The 25,852-nt window shown below is 39.9% G+C and overlaps 1 protein-coding gene across 1 annotated transcript; it reads right to left on the reverse strand.

The window, feature by feature from the left end:
* Nucleotides 1–632: 632 nt before the first annotated feature.
* RAB7B (RAB7B, member RAS oncogene family) lies at nucleotides 633–24,879 on the reverse strand. The gene is made up of 6 exons (XM_067468054.1): nucleotides 24,638–24,879; nucleotides 12,407–12,468; nucleotides 7,559–7,685; nucleotides 5,506–5,721; nucleotides 4,726–4,851; nucleotides 633–927 (listed from the first exon to the last, which is right to left on the reverse strand). Exons 2-6 carry the CDS (start codon nucleotides 12,457–12,459, stop codon nucleotides 847–849), a joined length of 603 nt encoding a protein of 200 aa, XP_067324155.1. The 5' UTR covers nucleotides 12,460–12,468; nucleotides 24,638–24,879; the 3' UTR covers nucleotides 633–846.
* Nucleotides 24,880–25,852: the final 973 nt, after the last annotated feature.

Below are 25,852 nucleotides of genomic sequence, written 5' to 3' on the forward strand. Positions count from 1 at the left end.
TGATAAATCCCCCTAACCGAAACATGCCAGATGGAACAGAGTTGAACTCCCTAGGAAAATCTCCAGACTTTGATGTGCTAAGTGAATTTGCAAATCTGCCCTTACTTTCTAAGAATATAAACTGAAGAATGCAAACCCAAACACAAATTGCTTGGATTGCATTCTGGGAATTTGGCAATCCGCCTTTCTGACACTTAAAACAGTCTGATCTGATACCAGACATTTCAAGCTGCTTGTGTCATTACTTCAGCCATGGTACATTTAGAGAACAAACATTAACTTGTTGAATCTCTGGACCAAAATCATGAAATGCAGCTAAGGATTATGTTTGCAAGGGAAGAAACTTGAGGACTGTGCCTTTCCTTTATGCCACCTCAAGTTGGGCTACTTTTCAAGAATATACTTTATATTCCAGTCAAGTGCCAGAAGCTATTCAGAATTCTCTGCTGTGGCATAATCTGCATTATGTAACTAAGTGTAGAAGACAGAAGCAAAATCAGACCAAGCCAATTAATCAAGTAATGTCATAGAGGTATTTTGATGAATGAGTTTGAATTTTGAAATGGCAACTCATAAATGCTTGAACGAAACAGTAATGGGCAGGTCCACCAAGCGATTCAGCTGTTTTAACATTATCTGGAGACTTCAGGGTGATTTGCATGTCCAGTAATTATCTGTAGTCTTTTTCATTTTTTTTCTGGCACATGGGATGAGATTCCTCCAGTTATTCCGCCATCCGTGATGGACAAGGCTCAAGAAGGGAGTTGTTTGCAGTTGTGCCTGTTCTCTGTCCCTTGCAGCAACCTTTGGATTGAATGGAAATGTCTCATCTCTCCAAATGGCATCTCAGCAGCATTTTTTCTTGGGCTCATCATTGGGGGTGAGTTTTATAGAATCCGTTAGGTAGTTCTCAATGATCCCTTTGTACTGAAAGGAAAAATATAAAAACAGCATAAATGTGGATCTGAAATCCCAGAATTTCCCAGTAAGGCAAACACATAAACTATCTCGCCTGATTAAGCTAGAAGTTCATCAAGCGCATAGACAGTTGCCTCAGAAAAACTGACAAGCAGAGCAAGATGGCCCTTATGGTCTCATTCAACTCTATGATTCTATCTAAGATGCAGTCCAGGAAAACATGTGGGAGTGGATCAACATCTGGAAGGCCACATGTTCTTCACCTTTGTAAGAGCCATTCAATATACATGTCATCTGCATGTAGTGCATCACACAAAAGGCTTCTCTTTAAAAAGAGCTAGATAGGGCCAGTTAGAAACAGTGAGAAACAGATAAGAATGAAATAAATCTTGGGAAGATATGTTAGAAAGTGTCAGTTAGGAATGGAAGAATGAGGAAAATCTGAATAGGGTTTTGGGGGTATTTAAAGAGTTTAGGGAGAAGCATTACTTCACTGGAAACAGTATTAATGGTGTACTGTCTATAGAACTAAGACTAGATGTTTATTTTATTTATAAAGATTTAATATTTTATTTTGTATTCCTGTCTAGATGTTTTATATGAGTAATTAACAAAGAGGGCAGTCCATGCTTAATTACATTCCTGGGATCTGGTACTTGGGCTCTGATGTGACCACTTGTGCAGTACAGTGGTCACACCAGGACCTGAGTGCCAGATCCCAGGAAGAATGTTATAGATAAAAGTTCAAGGCTTAGAGCTGCAGGGAATAATCACAGATATGATGGTATATGAAATAGTAAGGGAGAAAATGCCTTACTAAACAGTAACCTGGCACTTTTCACCAATCCTTTGGCAATGAATTGGTGATGATGCCGGCCAAGACTATTCTTTCACCGAAAGAGAGCCGCAACACTGTTGTCCACTATTACCCCAAACTTAAAAACTACTGCTATGATATTAAGGTCTTTGCCTTACTAAAAGCAATTTTTTTGCTGTACTGCACAAGAAGGCTTGCACTGGTCAGAGATGGGAACTACATCGTGGAATGAAACTCTTTCAGTTGCTTTACTCTATACAATAGCCTGTGTAGACAGTGACACCCTATGGCTAGAAATGGCTTATCTCATTCACTGTGCTTCAAGATTAAACATAAGACGATAAACATAAATCTCTCAGAGATAAAAGGGGCAAAGCTTTGTTTGTTTGTTTACTGAATGCATTTGCTGCCTTTCTCCTGGGGTGCGATTCAAGGCAGCTATTAACTCTGTGATTAACAATGCCTAAGCATTAAATTTATTTTGCAAAGTCCTATTACTTCAGACCTACCTACACACTGGTGTATCAAAACATTTAAAGGCTATCATCATTTGTAGGTTGATTACACTATGTAAAAATTTTGAAAAAATCTTGTTCCTGGTTTGAAAATGTTATTTTTGGTTTAATTGTGTGGTTCTTAAATTGAAAACAGTTGTTATGCTTCAGAAACTTCGTTTTTGTGGCTGCCACAAACTATGTTGAATTGGTTGAGACTGGATGAGGCATTCATTGAAAAACTATAGCAAAATGTGCTGAAGGATGTCCCACAAAAACGTTTCTGCAGCTTAATTAACCTTTTTAATGTTTTTATGATAGAACCAATTAGGAAATGACATTTATAACCCAGGGAGAAAAAAAATCATGGTACATAGCATTTTTATGTTTATTTATGCCCTGCTTTTTCTTAAAGTAGTCTCAAAGTACTAATTTCAGCAGAGTTTTTAAACAACAAGGATTTCTGTTTTTGCATCCTGTCACATTTCAAGAATGTGTATAGAATTATATTTTTTAAAAGTTCTATTTTTTCAATTTCCCGCTTTCATTCTGTTTACCACAATTTCTGTATAGAGTTTTGCACTCTGAAGAAACAACACAGGCCCAAATATATTTGCATTGGACATCAAGGGAAATACCCAGATAAAACAAGACTGCTGCTAAACTGCAGAATCAAGCTTACTCTTATTATACTCCACCTTTGCTATTATTTTACTGATCACAAGAGGGCACCATTTACTCTCAATGTAGAAATCTAGTTATTCTCTCTTGCTCTTTAAAACATTCCTTGAAATATATAAATTACTTTTTCTCAATGTATAAAACCATCATTTGCTTGCCCTAATCCATACGGAAGCTACAGTTTCAAAGCTGGTTGTGTTGTTTCTTTCACTCCCACGGGGACCTCTCAGAAGAGCTGCACTTCAGGGTTATTTTGGGGAGAAGTATGTTTAAGCATCAGAATGTAGAGATCTTTGTAGGAGGATAACAGAAGAAGGAAAGCAAAAAGAGTTTTGAGATGCTACAGCAGACGATAGCTGTTGGCTAGATTTTTTTTCCCCCTAAGCAAATTGCTGCTGTCTTCAGTTTTAATGAGCTGTAGTTTTATTGGAGGATGCATTGGTTCTTTCTTTTTATATTAGATAGTAAAAGTTCAGGATAATTAAGCAAACTCTTCAGCTTTATTTACCAAGAAACACACAATCCAGCTCATGAGCTTGTAGTCGTTGCCACGTAAATCATGATTTTGAACAGAGTATATCTGTTTTTTCACCTTACTGTCACACAATCACCTCTTATTTCTAGGGCTTGCATCTTAGAAGATTGAAATATAGCAACAGTTAATACAATCTTTGTTGCAAACAAAAGTAAAATGACCTCACAATCTCTGGGGATGCCTGCCATAGACATGGGCGAAACGTCAGGAGAGAATGCTTCTTGAACATGGCCATACAGCCTGGAAAACTCACAGCAACCCAAAAGTAAAATTTAAAAGAGGTATCAGAAATGTTTTATCAGTGCTGTTTTGCTGCACAGCAAAGAGTGGAGAAGAGGGCCCTGTGTAAGAAATACTAAGGAAGTGATCAACCATTTATGATAGTTTTAGATGAGTTTCAGATACTATAATTTCTACCTTGATGACTGCATTTTACAGAGGTTTCCTATGACATTACTCGCCATTTGTATTCCTCATTTTCTTCACTACGACTTACACTATTTTTCTAGGGAAATTCTATTAAAGAGTAAAGGGTGGGATTCCTGCAAAGCAAGGTCTGAAAGAGCAAGTAGGAGATAGTTGTTTTAGTGTTGGACTAAGGGATCATCTACACTGACCATTTAATGCAGCTTCAAAGTGGTATTGAAGAAAATGTTCTCACTGCAGATGATTACATAGGACATTCTGAAACCAGTTTGAGGCCTGGATGGTGATTACACAGACCACAGAGCTCTGATACGCATTAAAGGCTTTCTTTTGAGTGCTTTTGAGGAAGTTTGTTGTCTGGCTCCTACAGTCTGAAGTTAGTCTTGAACTGCATTAAGTGTTCAATATAGATGGGGACCTAAGACTCTGAGAGGCTACAATTTGAATCACTAGTCATCCATGGAAACCCACTAGATTTCCTTGGGCTAGTCACACTGCCTCAGCCTCAGAGGAAGGCAATGGCAAAGCTCCTCACAATAAATGTTGTCCTCCTCCCTCAATACTCTTGATGGTTTCTCTTAAATCAGAATTAACTTGAAGGACCACAATAAGAAACAACAACAACAACACCTTGATTGTAAGCATGAGGAGACCTGAATCTACTTCTGCTCTCATGATTCTTGTCATGATTCTTTCTTAACCCATCACACTTTATTTTTACCACTATCTAGCAAAGCACCTATGTTAATCTCTGGTAACAAAAACAATGGAAATTAACAATTACTATATTTGGCTTTGTGAATTACAGATAGTATTTGACAATAACATTTTTTATAGGTGATGCTGCCACTTACCCTTGATAGAGCTTGTCTTGCCAATGTGTCAAAGGCATTCACTACATTGATGTCATTCTTGGCACTAACTTCAAAGTATGCAATGTCTTTTTCTTTGCACCACAAAGAAGCTGTCTCTTTGGACACCTGCAAGATGAAAGAAATGTCTTTAAAACTTTCTTTATTAGGAGGACCTTTCCTTTCAATAATTAGTAGAATTGGGATATTCCTATCTGCTCCCATTAATGAATGGAAGGATGGGTAGCTATAAGGAGACAATGCCATTTGATGGATAACTTTTTTATTTATGGAGAATATCTATTCAGTGTTGCATGGGTGTTGGCAGGGCTGCTGCCCTGCTGCTTTCATTCCTTCTTTCACTTTCCCTTCCCTCATACCTTTTCTCCTTTCCTTTCTCTTTCTTCCCCCACCTCCCATCTTTTTCCTTTTCCTTCCCTTCCCTTCCTGAAATAGCCTTGCTGGTGCTTCTAATGAGGCCACAACAAGGTCACCAGCAAAGGCTTTGCCAGTCTTGCCAGTGATGCTATTATGGTGGGTCTCTGTTTGACGTACAGACACTGGATCATACCACGCCTCAAAAACACCAGGACCACTACTGAGATACCTGAAATTCTGTGAAATGCCTGGAAAATCTGAAGCAATGAGGAAAGCTGGATCAACAGCCTAAAAGAGGGCTGGAAATACTTCTGACATAGCTATCTAGATTCAGGAATGATCCCAGCATGATTTGCAATATTTCTACTTCAAGAAAAATTGGTTCCTCCCATTCTCTTCTCTTACCTGTCGGTCCTGCAAATCAATTTTATTCCCCAATACGACCATTGGGAAGCCTTCCTCTGTAGGGATCACTTTCTGCAGAAAGTCTTCTCTCCAGTCATCCAAACATTCAAAGGAATCTATATCTGTCACATCAAAGGCCAGCATGCATCCATCCGAACCTTTGTAGAATGTGGATACCATGGACCTGAATCGTTCCTGTCCTCCAGTGTCCCAAATCTAAAAGAAGGTGAGCAAATAATCATTATTATTAGTAATCTCAATACCACTTCAGATGTGCTGTTGTGAAACAAAACAGTTCCTCTGCTTTGATACAAATATTGATCAGCAACCCTGTTTGTTAGTTGACTGGAATATTGAATGCTGAGTCAACACATAGATCAGTTCCATTGATTCAACGTATTTAGTCTATTCAGGACTAATGATAGGATTTCAGTCATTATCTCTCCGATCACTGGCAAGAAATCACCCAGCTCCACTACAGGTTTCCTTAACTGGGGGTTTCAGACTACTCGTTAAAAAAACCCAACAAGAATCACTGTTGCCATACTTTTGTCTTTTAAAGATGAGATTTAAAGATGGGCTTAAAGCCAACCTCAAAAACTGTGGCATAGACACCGAGAACTGGGAAGCCCTGGCCCTTGAGCGCTCTAACTGGAGGTCAGCTGTGACCAGCAGTGCTGCAGAATTCAAAAAGGGAGAAATGTGCCAAGAGGAAAGAACGTCAAGCCAACTCTGACTTTCCATCTGGAAACCAATGTCCTCACTGCAGGAGAACATGCGGATAAAGAATAGGTCTGCACAGTCACCTACGGACCCACCGCCAAGGCACCACATCTGAAGACAATCATCCTCAACCTACGAGGACTGCCTAAGAAGTAAGTATTTTTGTCTTTAGTTGAGAGGGAAAGCAACCAATGCCGGAAAGTCCAAAAAAACCCTGGTGTTCCAATGATTTTCTTTGTTCTTTTCTGACTCAAAAGGACAAAAAAGGAATAATGATGCTGTGAGTGTAAGTTTTCAGCTTACAGAGAGCAAATTGAGAAGAGCTGTGAGCTATATGTATGGAACCACCTGCTATAAGAGGTGGTTCCATACATGTGGTGTCTTGTTACAAAAACAGAATGATAATTATATTCTGCCAGGTAGCTTTCCCCTTGCCTCTCTCCACGAGGACTTTTGTATTTTTCCAAAGCAAGGTTCTTTAGATGTCATGCAAAGAAAATTCTTACAAAATTCATGGGGGTCACCATAAGTCAACAGGTGACTTGAAGGCACATACACACAGTGAGATATGGGAGTTGTGCAAAAAAGAAAGGGAGAGTGTATGTTTCCCAGACAGACCCTAACCTGGAAGGTAAGACACCTGCACCTTCCCTCCATTCTTTGGGCTCAGTGGGGTTCAGCCATCCCCTGCTTGCAATTTATAATTTAAAAACAATGATCTAACAAGTCTCACAATATTTTATAAAGAGAATCCAATCCATATCCTGCCTATAGTGGTTAAAGAGTAGGGGGGCATAAAGCAATGTGTGCTTTTGTGCTTATAGTAAGGAGGAAACAAAAGGACAGTGCCTTCTTTGAGGCAGGGGCAGAGAGCACTGAACTTGGAGCTCGGAAAAAATTAACAGTGCCCTGCAGATACAGGCTGTCTCCTTGTAGGTCTGACAACAATTACTCAGTGTATTTTAACTCTCTCACACACAATGCTCAACATACGTATTTGTAAATACATCATGTATTATTGAAAAAGTCAGTAAGGCAACATTGATCTCCTTTCAAAAGTGAACCAAATTCAAGCTAATGATAAACCTTTTGTAATCTCCCCAGTACGAGAAGCAAGGGGCATAGAAGACTACACTCACTAACAAAGCAAGAAATGCTTAGTGAAAGGTTAGATGTTAATACCACAGACTTAATCATCTGGGAAATTTGCTGTCAAGAGAGGAATGTTAACAATCACTTTCATTTCATAACAGTGTATGGGACTCAGCTGTAAACATCTGCCTGAAAATACAACCGGAGATAAGAAGCATTATTTTATGCTTTCTCTCACCTGCAATTTTAGTGGCGTATGGTCCACAGCCACCATTTTTGTCAGGATACTGGCTCCAAGGGTAGTTCGGTAGTCTTCATAAAATTTCTTGTGAACATACTGGTGGAGGAGAGAGGTTTTCCCTACACTAGAGAGAAAGCAGAAACATAGAAAAAGAAGTGTTACTGCAGGCCTAGTGATGATAACACTCTACATGGGGCTGCGTTTGAAGACTGCCCAGAAACTACAGTTGGTCCAAACATCTGCAGCCAGGCTGCTTAGGGGAGCCAGTTACAGGGAACAGTCAACCCCCCTGTTTAAACACCTCCACTGGCTTCCAATAAATTTCCGGTCCCAATTCATGGCGCTGGTGATCACCTACAAAGCCTTAAACTGTTTGGGACCTGCCTATCTTTGCAATTGCATCTTCCCCTATGAACCAGTGTGTATCCTGAGATCATCTGGGGAGGCTCTGCTCTCTCTTCAGCCACCGTCTCAAACGCGGTGGGTGGGGACAAGGGAGAGGGCCTTTCGGTGGTGGCCTCCCAGCTTTGGAACTCCCTCCCTAGGGAGACCAGACAGGCTCCCACGTTGTCTTCCTTTTGGAGGGAATTAAAAACCTGGATGTTCCGCTGTGTCTTTGATTAGGCAGTTCACCAGAAAACTATACTGTCCCTACTTTAAGTTCTGTGCTTTACTTTGGCACTTTTATTGGCTACCTCGACACTTTTGCCAATGGTATTCCCTAGCCCCTGTTCATTTGATTTCCACACTTTCCATGGGCTCCTTTTAGGAATTATTGCACTCATTGAGCCTGAACACAGCTATGATCTCTATCTCAGCCATATTTTTTATAATGTTATTTATGACTGAGTTTGTTTTATTATTTTTATTTGATTGATTTTAATTGTGTCTCTGTTTTTATCTGTAATTTTTGGACTTGTCTCTTTCTAAGCCGCCCCGAGTCCCCTAGGAGAGATGGTGGCGGGGGTATAAAAATAAATAAATAAATAAATAAATTATTATTATTATTATTATTATTATTATAGTGGTTTATACTTTTCAACTGTGGGTGTTCCCAGGCAGCTTGCAACATGAATTAAAACAAGGTACATGAATTAAAGAATAGTAATAAATGTTAAAAGCAATTAAACAAGCTACTATATTAAAATTTAAAGTTTAAAATAATATAACATTATGTAACCATTTCTATTCTGTGTCACCAGAATAAATGAAGTTGTGATTAATTGCCCACTATTGTGGCATGGCAGTGGCATTCAACTTTCAAAAGATATGCCAGTGGATCATCGGCTCTGGCAGCCTCTGCCATGCTAGCAAAGTCTCAAAAGCATATGGCTCTAGAGGCAAACTGCTTATCTGCAATCCAAGAATCACCTTCGTATGGAAAAGTATGCATGAAAAAACTCAACACCTGAAATTGTTCAGCCACAAGAATCAAGAACCCAATTTTCATGGAGGCAGGCAGTAGCTCTGTTAGTTCGTTGGAATATAAACAAAGTCTTGTGATTCCTTAATATGGTACTACTTTTATTTGACATAAACTTTAGAAGACAGAAGAAATGGACTGGAATTTAAAGGAGATGTATCTCTAAGATACAACAAAACTCTGTACCTTACGTGTGAAATAGTGGAGAGGCCACATGCACCAATGAAATCATGCATCCTCAGTGTATCATTTTTCCAAACCAAAGGCTTAACCACTGAATATAATAAAACAGTCTTTTTCAAATATTAGTACTGTTCGCTTAGTTTTTATAGGTATCATTGACTAACCCAGCTTTCTCAAGATCTATAACTGCTATATGTTTTTAAACTGTTTGATATTTATACTGATGGGCCTAATGGCCATGAGCTACTTTCATTGTTTTATCCTTAATTTATTGTGTTTTGTTTTTGATCTACAACCTTTTGTTTGATATGATGTGTATTGTTTTTGTGTTGTGAGCTGCCCCAAGGAGGCAGGGTATAAATAAAGTTGTTGTTGTTGTTATTGTTGTTGTTATTGTTGTTGTTATAGTTGGTGGGAACAAGAGCGAGGGCCTTTTCAGTGGTGGACCCATGACTTTGGAACTCCCTCTACAAGGAGGTGTGTTCAGCTATTTCATTATTGGTCTTTCACTCCCAGGTGAAAACCTTTCTATCGAAGCAGGCCTTCCCCAACAACACAGAAAAACAGCTTATCTCGGTCAGTCAAGGCTCACATGGCCTAAGACTTGGAGCTCTGAGACATTTAGTTTAATGTTTCAACATTTTAGGACAACCTCAGTGGCCTGAGGTATAGGGATTTTATGATAATGAAATATGTGATTGTTTTTATGCAATTTATATTATGTAATCTGTGTTTTATGCAATATATTGATTTATTATTTATATGTTGGCTTGCTGAGATGATGGTTTTCTGTATTATGTAGTTTGTTTTTTCTATTTTGTTCACTGCTTTGATTTCCATTTATGGGAGTAAAGCAGGATAAAAGTAAATACAATTATGATGATGATGATGATGTAGCTCTACAAAAGATCCCAGAATGAAAAATACAGTCCTTGAAAATGGGCTAGTCTTGATCTAAACCTTATGACAGCCTGATGATTCTGCCTTATATGATAATGTCACAGTTGCTTCTGATAACATGGTCCCGCTTTGTAGATGGAAGAAGCACGCTAGAGGTACATGAAGCAGGCAACCACCTTGGGCTTGAGGAGGCTTCCTATGTAACAATGATAAGTGCAACCTTTCAAAGCCCAGGTTCATTAAAACACCTTCAATCAACCATGACTGTCAAGAAACAAATGTTGCTCTTTGGTTGGAAATGCCATTAGCTGGTCTTTAGGTCTCGCTGACATTGTGCTTCAGCTTACAAGGGCAAATACAGGAAAACTGACCTTTTGAAAGGTTTGTGCAACTTTAATCTTTTCCACTGTGTGAAATGTATTCCCATAGCTTCTTGTTATCAATTTCCTGCAGTATTAAATTTCCTATGGATACTGCGCATGTGCCAACATTGAACAGTTCCCTGAATTTAGCAGGTCTTCATAAGAAAGAGCAACCACTGGGCTGTTTTGCCTGTAGATAATTACAACTAGATATGGCACAATGAAATCCATAGTCTGTATCAAATCTTTTGAATGCAGACCTTGACTGTGGGCTATTGTCAGATGTATGTCATATGTCATGGATCATTATAGATCAGTCAATCAATCTGTTGCCAAATCATCAGGCAGTGAAAAAGGGGAGAATAAATATGTCAATTTCCCTTTAAAACATCTGTAAATATTATCTGGAAAAAAATCACTAGCTAGTAATGTGTCATTTCTACTAAAGTCAGGAAGCAGAAATTCAATTTCCTGCCAGGCTAGCAACTACTAATCATGTGAGAGTGAATTCTAATGGATGTTTTCACAGAGGACTTATACAGTACCTTAAGTCATGGGAATTTTTCCTGACTTGTCAACCAAAGTACCCAGAAGCCTTATTAAAAAGACCGCATTGCTGCACCCAGTATTGTTCTCAATAACTTACTATTTTTCCATTATTACTTTTTATATACTCCAATGCTCCCATATATCAACACCAAACAAAATGGGAGACAATAGCTTAACTCCCAGCATTTGAGAATAGGGCAAACTAACCGCACTAGGCTTTGGAATGAATACATTGTCTTACTATTTCCCATTAGTTTTATTGATTCTCTGCTCTTATTGTCACGACTTTTATTTAGGTTTTGAGGATAAGAAATTTACAGCTGCATCTAAGAATGTCCAACTCTCAAGACTAAAATATGATTTTGTCACAATATGTTATTTGATAATATATATCATACCCTCCCAAGCTTTTAAAGGAAAGCAATGGCAAATTCCCTCTGAACAAATCTTGCCAAGAAAACCTCTTGAGAAGTTCACTTTAAGGTTGCCATGTATCCAAAATGACTTGAAGTCAATAATAAATTTCAGCTTCTTCATTAAAAGGTTTTACAAATAGGGATCTTCACCCCACAGACAATTCCAAGAGGTAATGCAACATGCAACTGGGACATTGAGATGTGAGAGTGGTGTTTTCATCACACTAGAGAGAAAAATCCACTTAAAATCCAGTTTTTGCCTCCTGCAGAATTCTGGGGTTTGTAGTTTAGTGAGGCTGTTAAAGGCTCCTCCCTAAACTACAAACCCCAGAATTCTGCAGGAGGCAGAAACCGGATTTTAAGTGGATTTGTTCTCTAGTGTGATGAGGCCCTGGGACTATGTAGCCATTCTTTCTCTTGCTCTTAGCCTAATCTACCCCAAAGGGATGTTATATGGGGAAAATGAATAGAGAAATTTCCGTTTCCCTGAGTTCCTTTAGAGCAGCAGTTCCCAGCCTTTGGACTTCCAGATTCTTTCAGATACTTTAAACTTTAGTTCCCAGAATTCCCAACTATTGGCCATACTAATTGGGGCTTCTGGTAGTTGAGGCCCAAAACATCTGGAAGGCCAAAGTTGAGAACCAGTGCTTTAGAGAATACAAATTTAATCAGAACAATTGTGGTGTAATGTTTTGAATGTTGGATGATGACTAGATACCAGGGTTTGATTCCCCACGTTTCCATGCAAACTCAAGTCACCTTCTCTCAGGTTCAGAAGAAGGCAATGGCAAACCTCTTCTGAGCAAATGCTGCCAAGAAAACCCATAATAGGTTTGCCTTGGAGGTGCTGGTGATAATCTGTAAATGAATTGAAGCCATACAGCAACAGAGATATAATCAGCGCTGTGCCATACAAAGGTCAACCAGAGAAGAAAAGAATTGTAATTGAGAGAGGAAGTAAGTCTCTCCTGAGGATTTTTTAACATTGTCAAAAACAAAGAGTGCTGCTTACCCTAAAGCTCCAATGATAATGATCTTCAAATCCACTCTTTTACTTGAACTCATGGATGTAATCTAAAGGGAGGTGAGAGACAAGAGTAACAGGAATCAACATCTTGTGTCTGAAGCACACATATGTACATATAATACAATACCACAAATGCACATGATGTCAGCTGGTTAACCCTCTTTTAGTGCATCACTATGAAAGAAGTAATAGGTAAATATAACAAAACTGTTTCTATTTATAAATTTTAAGAACTCTCTTGAGGTATGTGGGACTTTTTGCTCATAAATTCGACAATCAATTTTCTATAATTTGTGATTTGGTTGACACAAATCTAAAAATGCACTAGATCCTGTCTGGTCTTGAAACCTAAGCAGGGTCAGGCTAGGTTATTATTTGGATGGGAGACCACCAATGAATACCAGGTGCAGTAGACTAAATTCCAGAAGCCATGTCAAACCAACTGAGTATTTCTTGCCCTAAAAATCATTTGAAATTAATTGGTCTGCCATTGATAGGCTACTTAAATGCGCTTACACACACAAAACACACAATCTAGTGGACCGAATTTAATTTGTTTTCCAGTTTGGTCAGTTCCTCTTCCTAGCAGGGTTTCAGAATTATGCACAAGACCAACCTTTAATTTCACCATGATTTTTAAATTTTACAATGGATTTTAGAGTTACAAAGTTCATAGCATACATTACGAGTTGAGTAGCTTCTAGTAAGAGCCTTTTCCACAGTGGGACTCTGAAAGTGGGATATTCTTTCTAGGGAGGCTTATCTGGTATCCGTGTAATGACACAATTAATTGTAAAAGTCACCCCCATTTTCTTGTTTAAGCTGTCTTGAAATGTTTATCTAAAATAATAATAATAATAATAATAATAACAACAATAATTTATTTATTGACAGCCCTATCTCCCCAAATGTATGGCAAACTTTCAGTGGCAAAAAGGGAAAGACATTCAGACAAATTACATCAGGAAAAATCATATTAAACAACATCAGACAAAATAACCGACAGTAAGAAATTAAATAACCTGTACGAATATAATAATATAAATTTGACGTTAAATAAAAGCAACTAAGAGCAATGGCTAAAACCATTATAAAAAGATGACATGTTATTTAAACTTAGTCTAGCCTAAGAAACTATTTTGCTGATCTTATTCTTTGCTTATACCCATACTGTCCTCCGCTCCATTCAATTGTTGACCGCTGTGCTTTAATTCTGTATTTTATTCTTTAAGTTGGAAAATGACCAGAGATCCTTGGTTTTGATGAAGCAATGTATAAATGACTTAAATAAATAAATGCACATCTGTGCCTTTCTCCCACTTGCTTCCCCATGGTCAATAATTCCCACATTTATGCTGCTGCAGTGAAAGGAGAGAGGACTGGGATCATCTTTTATATACAGCTGAGAAGACGATAATTGTCACTAAAAGAACTCTAAAGAAACCAATTAACGCTGGTGCTCCGCACAAGAGAAGGCACCACATTGCACTATTGTTTAGCTAAAGGCTTCTCTGTTGATACATCATTGCTCCTATTTCTTCTTGAGTCCAAGCCTTTCACTCACAGCTGTATCTTGCATTCTCTTTCTAGCTAGGGTTGCCCATCCCTAAAATAGAAATAATAGAGAAAGAAGTTGGCATAGTCTTGTGTTCCCTGAAATATTTAATTAGGCCACGTGAGTGCCAGTTAGGAATTATTTCATCTTGGCCCAATACATGCAAAGACAATAATACTAGATATCCAGGTTCAGTATAACTATCACCCAGGTTTCAAATGGAAGTATTACCTAGAACAAAGATTTTTGGGGCACCCTTAAGACCTAAAACAAATCCACAAAGGTACATGCTAAAATAAACCTCTTTGTCATAACAAGACTGCAAAACTTGTTCTATTGTATTAGAAAAAGCCAGCATGAGTCTTTCAAGACCAAATCATTTTAGAATTTGTGCAGATTGGTACCACTTTAATTGCAGGGGCTCAATACTGGGTGTTGTGGTCTTCGTTGCCAAATATCTTTAGTCTTCGTTGCCAAAGAGTGCTGGTGTCTCACTAAATTGTAAATCCCAGGTTTCCATAGCATTGAGCCATGGCAGTTAAAGTAGTGTCAAACTGCATTAACTTTATAGTGTAAATCAGCATTTCTCAACCTGGGGGTCGGGACCCCTGAGGGGTCGCGAGGGGGTTTCAGAGCGGTTGCCAAAGACCATCAGAAAACATATATTTTTAATGAACCCTTTTGGCAGGGAAAGCCGAAGATCCAAGATTGCTCTGCCTGCCCTCCTCTTTCTTTTTGGAAACAGACAGCGAATCCTCCCACCAAAAGCCCTCCTGTTGTGATTGGCTGGCCTCTCAGTCAAGGAGAAGGGTATTTCTGAGACTCCAAGTGGGGAGGGGAGAGCAGGTGTGCTTGGCACATGGCAGCGTGGTACGCATGTGTGGGTGAGGTGAAGCGTGTGAGATGGGAGGGGCTCGGGGGTTCTGTGTGGGAAGTTTGGCCCAGTTCTATCATTGGTGGGATTCAGAATGCTCTTTGATTGTAGGTGAACTATAAATCCCAGCAACTACAACTCCCAAAATGACAAGGTCTTTTTTCCCCAAACTCCACCAGTGCTCACATTTGAGCATATTGAGTATTCATGCCAAGTTTGGTCCAGATCTATCATTGTTTGAGTCCACAGTGCCCTCTGGATGTAGGTGAATTACAACTCCAAAACTTAAGGTCAATGCTCATCAAACGGTTCCAGTATTTTCTGTTAGTCATGGGAGTTCTGTGTGCCAAGTATGGTTCAATTCCATCATTGGTGAAGTTCAGAGTGCAGCTATAACAAAATCAATTCTCCCCAACCCCACCAGTATTCATAATTTGAGCTATTTCAGGTATTCTATTTTGTCAAATTTGGTCCGGTGAATGAAAATGCATCCTGCATATCAAATATTTACATTACAATTCATAACAGTACCAAAATTATAGTTATGAAGTAGCAACAAAAATAATTTTATGGTTGGGGGTCACCACAACATGAGGAACTATATTAAGGGGTCATGTCATTGGGAAGATTGAGAAACACTAATGTAGATGCACTCTAAACTTCTCACCTTTTTCAACTTTTTAAAAAGAGTTACAAGCTGGCAAATCAGGGAAATGCTGTGAGTGAAACAGATCCTGATTTCAGAAAGGCAGTTGATAAGTTCCCCGTGGTTAATCTTACAACAAGTAGCAAGACAATAAAGGATCTAGAAACCAAGGCCCATGAGAAAGAATAAACATGTTGGGCAGGGGAAGATAAGATGAAGATTTGAAGTGAGTGATATCTTCAAACATCTGAAGAGCTATCAGGTGAAAGATAGCGCAAACTTGTTTTCTGCTGTTTAGGAGGGAAGGGCCTGAACCAATGCTTCAAAGGCAGATGCCAATTAAACATTAGGAAGAACATAGGTGATGGTAAGTACTGTTTGCATGGTTACAGACTACTTCAGAAAGTAGGTAGATTCTCAGATTTTGGATGGCCTTCTGTCCCAAATGCTTCAGTTATAGAGTTATGCACTGTTGGATCCAATCATCTCTACTGTCCTTTCCAATACTACAACTCTTTACTTTTCATAGGCATTCAATTATGACCAGGGATGAGGGATCTCTGACCATAGAGCCTCACATAAGATAACGTTCCAAAGTCCCTTAGAAGGATGTTGGGAGTGGGAAAAGTCAGGAACTGGGCCATTAAGATCATGACAGTCATCATGTAATACTATGAACAATAAAGACCAACATGAATAAAGTACAACATTTCCAGATTTCATGGTAAGCAATGCCCTTAAAGCAGAAGTAATTGGTTCATTTAGGATTGTGAAAGAAGCAAGACTCATACTCATGACATGGAAAAATGCCGTCACTACTGTTTAATTTTATAAAAATGGTCATTGCTATCTGAGAAGGCTTTATTGACAAATGTAATTACTATGGCTGCATATGATGCTGCCCAGATTTCATCTACTATCCATCTCAATTCAATGACTCCTACCAGTAATGTCCCATTCATTCATTAGGTGGGTGGATTCCGAAATCTTCCCACAACACCACTATTTTTAGCAATGGGGTTTACATGGAAATGGGTTATATGAAGAATTCTAAAAGGAAGCAATCAGCTTTGCTGCATGACACAGGGCTTCCTTTCAGCAAAGTCAGTTGCATTAGGGTTCTTTCTTTTGCTCTAGCAACACTCTTGTGACTTTGACAGATGTGTAACAATTTGATGCCTTTGGCGCACAGCCTTATTCCCATGTACTGCTGTTACTCAAACTGCAATTCAGTGAATGAATATGAAGATGATTCCACTTTCATGTTCCTCCCTGGTTCATCCCCAAGCCTGCTTCATTCCTCCACTTCCCTTTTCTCTACTTCTCTCCAAAATATAAATTGCTTGAGGCAGGAATTGGTCTTGTATTCTTCAATGGATGAGGCGATATAAATACAAACAAACAAATATGTAGGGATGGGGAAGGACCGTCTGCTGAATTTCTAGTCAACACGAAAAGCAGCCACAGCAAAGAGAGAAAAGAAGTAACCCTCTAGTCATGACCAATATTTCTAGCTTGGATTATGAAAGATTGAAGATACTGCTATTTAAATTAAGACCTTTCAACCATCTAATGTAATGGGAAGACAATTTAGTCACTGAGCAAGGAACACTGAAACCTGCTGTGCATGCATCATTCTGATTATTCAAATTGTTCTCTTTTTGTGCATGGCTGCACAAGGCATGTTGAAGAATGGAGCTATGGTTTTGGAAGGAAGAGTAAAACCCATTTAATTTTGTGCTTTTTAACATTTCTAACAAGATCCTCTACATCTCTACATCAGGTCAAGGGTACTATAATCTCAAATACATATATACATTGATTCTGTGAACATTAACACAGAGAAGAAAGTCCCACTGAGTTCAATAAGATCTGTTTCAAAGGAAACACTGTCCGAAGTGCTGCCTTATCATCACATAACTCCCATAGAATAGGAATGTGCTGTTGTATGCACTCGGCAGAGACAAGAGGAGCACATTCATAGAATGACTGGCCTCAAGCTATTGGCAAAACAAAACAGGATTCAAGCAGTGCTAAGCCCAACTTTCAAGCCAGTCACCAACAGTTTCTAGATTCAGTTGTAGTCTAGTATAAAGGAGATACTTCTTTTTAAAATATGAACTTATATAATTGAAGGAGTAAACAGTCAGGAGTAGGCCCCCAATAACTTATGAGTCAAAGTTATGAGTAACTCCCATAAAATAGGAATGTGCTGTTGTATACACTAGGCAGAGACAAGAGGAACACATTCATAGAACAACTGGCCTCAAGCTATTGGCAAAACAAAACAGGATTCAAGTATTGCTAAACCCAAATTTCAAACCAGTCATCAACATTTTCTAGATTCAGCTGTAGTCTGGTATAAAAGAGATATTCTTTTAAAAAATATGAACCTATGTATTTGAAGGGGTAAACAGTCAGGAGTAGGCTCCCAATAACTTATGAGTCAAAGAAGAATGCCTGAAAGGAACAAGGCTGCCATTGAATAGGAAAGTTCCACCTTCTGTCACAAACAACTTAGGCCAAATCTACACTGCTAAATAATGTGGTTGAAACTGCATCATATGGTCAGTGTAGATCCATACAATGCAGTTCAAACTTGATTATATGGATCTACATTGACCATATAATGCAGTTTAAACCTCATTATTAGACCGTGTAGATACATAGTCTTAATGATTATTTTTAGCAGTAGTTCTCAACCTGTGGATCCCCAGATGTTTTGGCATTCAACTCCCAGAAATCCTAACAGCTGGTAAACTGGTTAGGACTTCTGGAAGTTGTAGACCAAAACACCTGGGGACCCACAGGTTGAGAAATACTGATTTATAGCAATACAATTAAATCATAATGCAAAATCAAACAGCAGGGATAAAAAGCTACAGCCAGAAGCAAAAACAACAGCTCCAAGAATACCAAAACATCATTACAAATATTGCAAGTGGTATTTAAAAGCCCAGTGTAAGGAGAAGCCCTCATGGTTTACACGGTTTGAGCATTGGGCTGCAACTCTAGAGACTATTTAGGCATGAAACCACTGGGTGATTTTGGGCAAGTCACATTCTCCCAGCCTCAGAGGAAGGCAACAGCAAATTTCTTCTGAAGAAATCTTGTCAAGAAACTGTGAAAACCTGTTGGTGGGAAACAATTTGGAAAGCACACAAGAACAGTAAGACAGATCTTGGACCCTTCCAGATAGGACCTATATCCCAGGATCTGATCACAGGTTTTCTACTTTAAACTGGGTTATATGAGTCCATATTCCCAGATAATCTGTGATAAACAGAAAAGGCGGGATCAGATCCTGTCTGGAAGGGCCCTTAGACTGCCTCAATCCAAAGAGATGAGAAGATTATAACATGACCATTTTGAAGGAGGGAGCTCCATAGTCTGGGGATTATGACCCAGTGTACCCTATTTGCCATAGCCACGTTTTTTTTAAAACCAGTCCTTATTTTGTACTTTATTTATATTGTTTATTTTTTACAATATTGGAGAAAATGAAAGCACTTGGAAATGGCTTCTGAAGAATTTCTTATTTGTTAGTGAGAAAATTTAGTCATTTAGATACAGGGATAATACATAGTAGCTGGAGGTGAAACAGCTTATCCCAGCAACAGTGCATTGTAAAAAAAGAATTGTGATCCAAAGTGTTTTGGAGTGGGCTGGAAAGATCCATTAACATTACAAAAGACTGCCAAAGGGAAGGGATTACATTGGCTAGAAACTGACCCTGTTGCTCCCTGGGAGTAACATTGCCACCTGAGTTTTTAATCTTTCCCTGAAGGTGTAATTATAGGGAATATCATGATGAAAGCCTGCACCTCATTCTACTGCTACTCAGTTTATAAAGTTATCCATTCTCGTGATGTGTTTTTAAGAAGTTGAGTTACTAATGTGAGTGATTAAAAAACACCTCACTTCACCCAGACTGGTGAATTTGCTCTTGGTTTTGGCCTGAAATTTAAAGGAGCTATGTAAAGTCCAGAATGCTACCATCCAAAATAAGTTCAGCAACTTAGATATCCCCTTTAATATTTGCATTAAAACCCAGAGTTAATGAAGCACCCTAGTGTCACGAATGCCACTTAAGCAGCTGAGGGGGGAAAAGAAGGGGCCTGGGGCCAGGAATTGTGGGAGTTGAAGTCCAAAACACCTGGAGGACTGAAATTTGCCCATGATTGGTATAGACCCATATAATGCAGTTCAGTAGTTAAACTCCAATATATGGCACTGTAGATCCAGCCAATGTCTCACAATCTGATGAGAAGCAAAGGTGAGAAGAATATGTAGACATGGTTTTTAAAAACACAGTTAAATTGAGAAAGGTTGATTCCTTGCTTTTCAGGTTCTCATTCCCAGAAATACTTGCTTTCCAACCACATCTTTCTTTCCATTTAACAACTTTCTAAGACCTCAATACCCTGAAGGCATGAAATCCTATCTGATCTTGGAAGCTAGGTTGAGTTCTGGTTAGTACCAGATGGGAGACCAGCAATGAATACCAGATATTGTGGACTATATTTCTGAGGCAGGAACTGGCAAAACTACCTCTTTATATTCCTTGCCTAATAAACAAACTATATGAGTTTCATTATAAGTCAACAGGTAACTTGAAGGCACCTATATACACACTTAGATTCCTACACTAATTGTTCATCTTAACATGGGATAAGACTAGTGGGGAGAGTAAAACCACTGCTGCTAGGTAGTTGTTTTAACAAAAGGTAACATTAAAGCAATTTGACACCACTAATTACCATGGCTCAATGCTATGTAATATGGCAGTTATAGTTTTCAAAGGTCCTTTGATTTCACTACCAGGGCCCTTCCACACAGCCACATATTCCAGAATATCAAGGCAGAAAATCCCACAATATCTGTTTTGAACTCAGATATTCTGGGATATAGGGCTGTATGGAAGGGCTACAGAGTGTGAACACCTCACCAGACTAGCAATCCCAGGACTCCATAGCGTTGAGCCACATCAATTAAAGTGGTATCAAGTTGCATTAATTCTACAGTGGAGATGCACCCAAAGAAAGTCCTGCCTTTATATGAGGAGCGGCTTAAGGAGCTGGGCATGTTTAGCCTGAAGAAGAGAAGGCTGAGAGGGGATATGATAGCCATGTATAAATATGTGAGAGGAAGCCACAGGGAGGAGGGAGCAAGCTTGTTTTCTGCTTCCCTGGAGACTAGGACGCAGAACAATGGCTTCAAACTACAAGAGAGGAGATTCCATCTGAACATGAGGAAGAACTTCCTGACTGTGAGAGCCGTTCAGCAGTGGAACTCTCTGCCCCGGAGTGTGGTGGAGGCTCCTTCTTTGGAAGCTTTTAAACAGAGGCTGGATGGCCATCTGTCAGGGGTGATTTGAATGCAATATTCCTGCTTCTTGGCAGGGGGTTGGACTGGATGGCCCATGAGGTCTTTTCCAACTCTTTGATTCTATGATTCTATTCTTAACAGAATCCAAATAGAGAAATGAAATCTGCAATTCAAAATCTGATAGTAAGTTCAAATGGCTTCTGATTTTAAAGAAACACACATGCCTTTATGCTATGGCAAATCAAACTTTCTCAGTCACTTGCTTCAACGGCAAGAAAACCATCACATCATTAAGGTCTGTCTAACGGGCAGCTTTGTGTAAGGCACAAAAGTAGTCATAAAAAGATGGCATCATTAGTTCCTCAATTACATATGTACACAAATTAAGCAAACTACATTTCCAACTTTCCAACAGACCTCACAACCTCTGAGGATGCCAGTAGTTTAGGTAGGGGTGTTTAAAACTCTTAGCAGGAAAGCTCTAGTGGTCCCCAGATGTTTTTGGCCTTCAACTCCCAGAAACCCTAACAGCTGGTAAGCTGACTGGGATTTCTGGGAGTTGTAGGCCAAAAACATCTGGGGACCCCAAGTTGAGAACCTCTAGAATCTCACCAAACTACACATTGAGCCATGGTGGCACAATTGGTTAAACCCTAGTGTCAGCTGGACTGCTGACCTGAAGGTTAGGTTGCTGACCTGAAGGTTGCCAGTTCAAATCCATGAGACAGGGTGAGCTCCTATCTGTCAGCTCTAGCTTGTGGGTACATGAGGGAAGCCTCCCAGCAGGATGAAAACACATTTGGCCATCCTCTGGGCAACGTCTCTGTAGATGGCCAATTCTCTCACACCAGGAGCAACTTGCAGTATCTCAAGTCGCTTCTAACACAATAAAAACAAACGAACTACAAATCCGTAGGGTGCAGCTATAACAGTTGGAAGTTAATCCATAGTGTTTTAACAGTACAATATGAAATGAGACTCTTCAGCATGCATGGGCAAACTTGGGCCCTCTCTCCAAGTTTTGGACTTCAACTCCCACAATTCCTAACAGCCTCAGACCCATTCCTTTCCACCCTCAGCTGCTGAGACCTCACAACCTCTGAGGATGCCGGCCAAGAGGCAGGTGAAACATCAGGAGAAAATGCTTCTAGAACATGGCCATATAGCTTGAAAAACCTACAGCAACCCAGGGCCTGAAGCTGTTAGGAATTGTGGGAGTTGAAGTCTAAAACACCTGGAGGGAGGGCCCAAGTTTGCCCATGCCTGCTGTACAGTCTTTATGTCATAGGTGAAATCTATCCAGGTAATTCCTGGAAATATGAACTTGGGGGAAAACCGTTTTGAACATCAGCTTGAAGAATTCAAGCATGACCAGTGGCTCTTGCCACAACAGTAAATTTGCAGAGAGAGGCCCTGTTGCAAAATGTGAAACCTTGTGGAAGTTGTACTCCAAAAAAAAGGGGGGGGGGCAAGTTTCCCAAGTTCAGCAAAATAGCCATTCTGCCAAATGGGAAACCCAGGGAAGGATGCAGCTCAGCCAGAAGAGCAGATGGGATTTATTTAAACATGAGCAATGAGTCCTGCATTTCTTTTTTCCCCAATGTGTTTTTCTAAACTTTCCCTGTGTTAGATATAGCTTGGAAAAATACCAGGCCCTGATCCTTATTCATGTTGCCTCTATGCAACCATTCAAAAAGAGAGAGATTCCTCCCCCTTTCTCTGCTTTGAATCATTGCCAGAATTGCCAAAGGAACCGGAACTATGGAGATGCCCTTTGGGGTCTGAGTCTTTCAAAGTCCCCCAATATGAGCAGGGGAAAAAGTGGGGAAGAGAAAGGAAGTCATCTCTTTCTCCTCCAACTTTATAGCTGCATCTACACAGGAGAATTAATGCACTTTGATACCACTTTAATTCTATAGCATTGAGTCACAGAAGTTAAAGTGGAGTCAAACTGCCTATATCCTACAGTGCAGATGTGCTTTCTGACACTTTGGTGAAGAGAAAGAGTGCATCTACACCAGGCATGGGCAAACACTGGCCCTCCATGTGTTTTGGACTTCAACTCCCAAATTTCCTAAGAGCCTCAGGCCCCTTAAGCAGATGAGAGGGAACAGGAAGGGCCCTGAGGCTGTTATGAATTGTGGGAGTTGAAGTCCAAAACACTTGGAGGGCCCAAGTTTGCCCATGCCTAATCTACACTGAGGAATTGATGCAGTTGACACCAATTTTAATTGCCATCTCTCAATGCTACAGAATGGGGGATATGTGGTTTGGGAAGGGCCCACCACTCCTTGGTAGAGAAGAACAGCCATAGACCCGTACCTATTATTGTTGTTGCCTGCTATAGCACTGCACTTAATCCCCGGGCCCCCTAGAATTTTGGAGCTTGCACTAATCTCAGTCCGGCCTTTTAAATTGCCTTGAACAGGCAGGAATACTTTTAATATATATGTGTTACAGTGACAATTTTATGCTTATATTGTTTTGTTAATCTTATGTTTTATGTTGTTTACTCTGTATGTATTGATGATATTACTTGGAAATCACTTTGAGTCCCCTCGGGGAGATGGAGCGGTATATAAAGTTTTATTATTTTATTAAGACCAAAGTCTTCTATAGCACCGAGCCATGGCAATTAAAGTGGTGTCAACTGAATCAATTCCTCAGTGTAGATTAAAGGCAAAGGTTTCCCCTGACATTAAATCCAGTTGTGTCCAACTCCGGGGGTTGGTGCTCTTCTCCATTTCTAAGCCAAAGAGCTGGCATTATCCAGAGACATCGCCAAGGTCATGTGGCCAGCATGACTGCATGGAGCAATGTTACCTTCCTGCCAGAGTGGTACCTATTGATCTACTCACATTTGCATGTTTTCGAACTGTTAGGTTGGCAGAAGCTGGGGCTAACAGTGGGGGCTCACACCGTTCCCCAGATTTGAACTGTGACCTTTCGATTAGCCAGTTTAGCAGCTCAGCGGTTTAACCCACTGCACCAGTGTAGATTAGTTATGGGTGTTTTGCACTTCAACTTCTTTCCAAATATGAATGTAGTCTTTTGGATCCACTGCCGAAAGAGAGCCCTCTCCACTTGGTGGGCACACAACAACCTGAGGGACCATGCAGAATGCATTATAAATTGAGAACATAAGCATGATGCCCAATCCAGTTACTTATTTTGCTACAAAACTGAAAAGTCATTGATCCGCTGTGCTACAATATGTTTTGTTTCCAAAAGTTCCCAGTTCTGAAAATAGAACTTTGAATATATTGTACAACAAACGCCTTTTTAGATAATGCTAATGTTATCTGCACGATCCCGCAATTAATTTTTGCCATAGTTTGTAAGCCGCCCAGAGTCCCCTTCGGGGTGAGCAGGGCGAGGTATAAATATAGTAAATAAATAAATTCCTAACAGCCTCGGGCCCTTTCCTTTTCTCCCTCAGCTGCTTAAGGGGCCTGAGGTTGTTAGGAATTGTGGGAGTTGAAGTTCAGAACAACTGGAGGGCCCAAGTTTGCTTTCCTAACAGCCCCAGGCCCTTTTCTTTTTCCCCCTCAGCTGCTTAAGGGGCCTGAGGCTGTTAGGAATTGTGGGAGTTGAAGTCCAAAACACCTGAAGGACCCAAGTTTGCTTAGGCCTGGTGTAGATGCTCGACTTGCCATTTCTGGAAACCAGGTTGAAATGGAAAGTTGCAAACTGATGTTCCTTACCAGCAGATTGACACTTGCATCGGAGTCTCACCCACAATGATTTTGAAGATGAAACAGCCAAAAGGAGAGAAGAAAAGACAAAAAAACAAAAAAAACAAACCCAACTTACTGGTATCCTTTAGGAGCGACCCGGTTTTTTTTGCTTGAGTTGCAAATGTCCTTCTCGCCAAAGTCTGGCTCTTCTTTGCGCTCGGAAGCAAAGCAAGACTTCAGGAAGGCACAGGAGAAGGACTTGGAGGATGATCCTACCACATGGAAGAGAGGAAGAGAGAAAGCCGAGATTGCCCTTTCCCCTGCCCTATCTTTTCCCTCGTCCCTGAGTGGGAGGGCGGGGAAGGAGGCTGTCCCAAAGTGACATCACGCGTGGAGGAGGATTGTTTTGTTTTTCTGCTTTGAGGAAGGAACTTTTCTGTAACCCAGTTGCGAACTTTATTGCCACTGGAATCCTTCCTAAGCCTGCCCACTTGGAAGGAAAATGAGATTTCAAGGAAAGGAAAAGAAAAGCAAGGAAACTGGCCATATAAGAGCAATACTGCTCAGTATTGAAAGTTCAGTGCAATTTGGGACTGCAATGAAATTAAACGATTGAGATTTCAGTCTTTTTTTTTTTTTTTTTTACATTCACATCTTCACCAAAAAGTTATGATGGCCTTAATGCAAGCTTATTGCGGAGTTGGCAGGATTCATTCAGAAGTGCTTTTCTTACTTTGAGTGCATAGACACTTTAGATTTAATGCACTTTGACACTACTTTAACTGTCCTGTCTCAATCTATATAAATAAAAATGTAATGTTTGTTTGTGGGATTAACATAACTCAAAAACTACAGGACGAATTGCCACCAAATTTGGCCACAAGACACCTACTAACTCAAGGAGTGACCACCACAGAATAGGGGCAAACTTTCCACACAGAACCCCTATGACCAATAGAAAATACTTAAGGCCATCCAACTCCCTTCACCAGGGCAAGAAAACGTAATCAAATACTGTTTACCCACAAGCATAAAGAAATTACATATATTAGAAACCAACACTTTCTCATTACTTTATTTTCCAGATCACCGGACTGGGCAACAGCAATGCATGGCAGGGGATGGCTTGTACACGAATATATACACACACAAAACACATATACACAGACCGGGCCACAGCAACATGTGGCAGGGACAGCTAGTGCTATATAATGAGAGCTGCAGTTTTAGAAAGTCTTGCCTGTCAGAGAGTATAAGTGCATAACCAAACTATAAATCCAGGGATTCCATTGTGTTGAGCCATAGAACTTAAAGTGGTGTCAAACTGAGTTCATTCTGCAGTGTAGAGCTT

Source organism: Anolis sagrei, chromosome 4 (genome assembly GCF_037176765.1).
Source record: "Anolis sagrei isolate rAnoSag1 chromosome 4, rAnoSag1.mat, whole genome shotgun sequence".
Classification (NCBI taxonomy): domain Eukaryota; kingdom Metazoa; phylum Chordata; class Lepidosauria; order Squamata; family Dactyloidae; genus Anolis; species Anolis sagrei.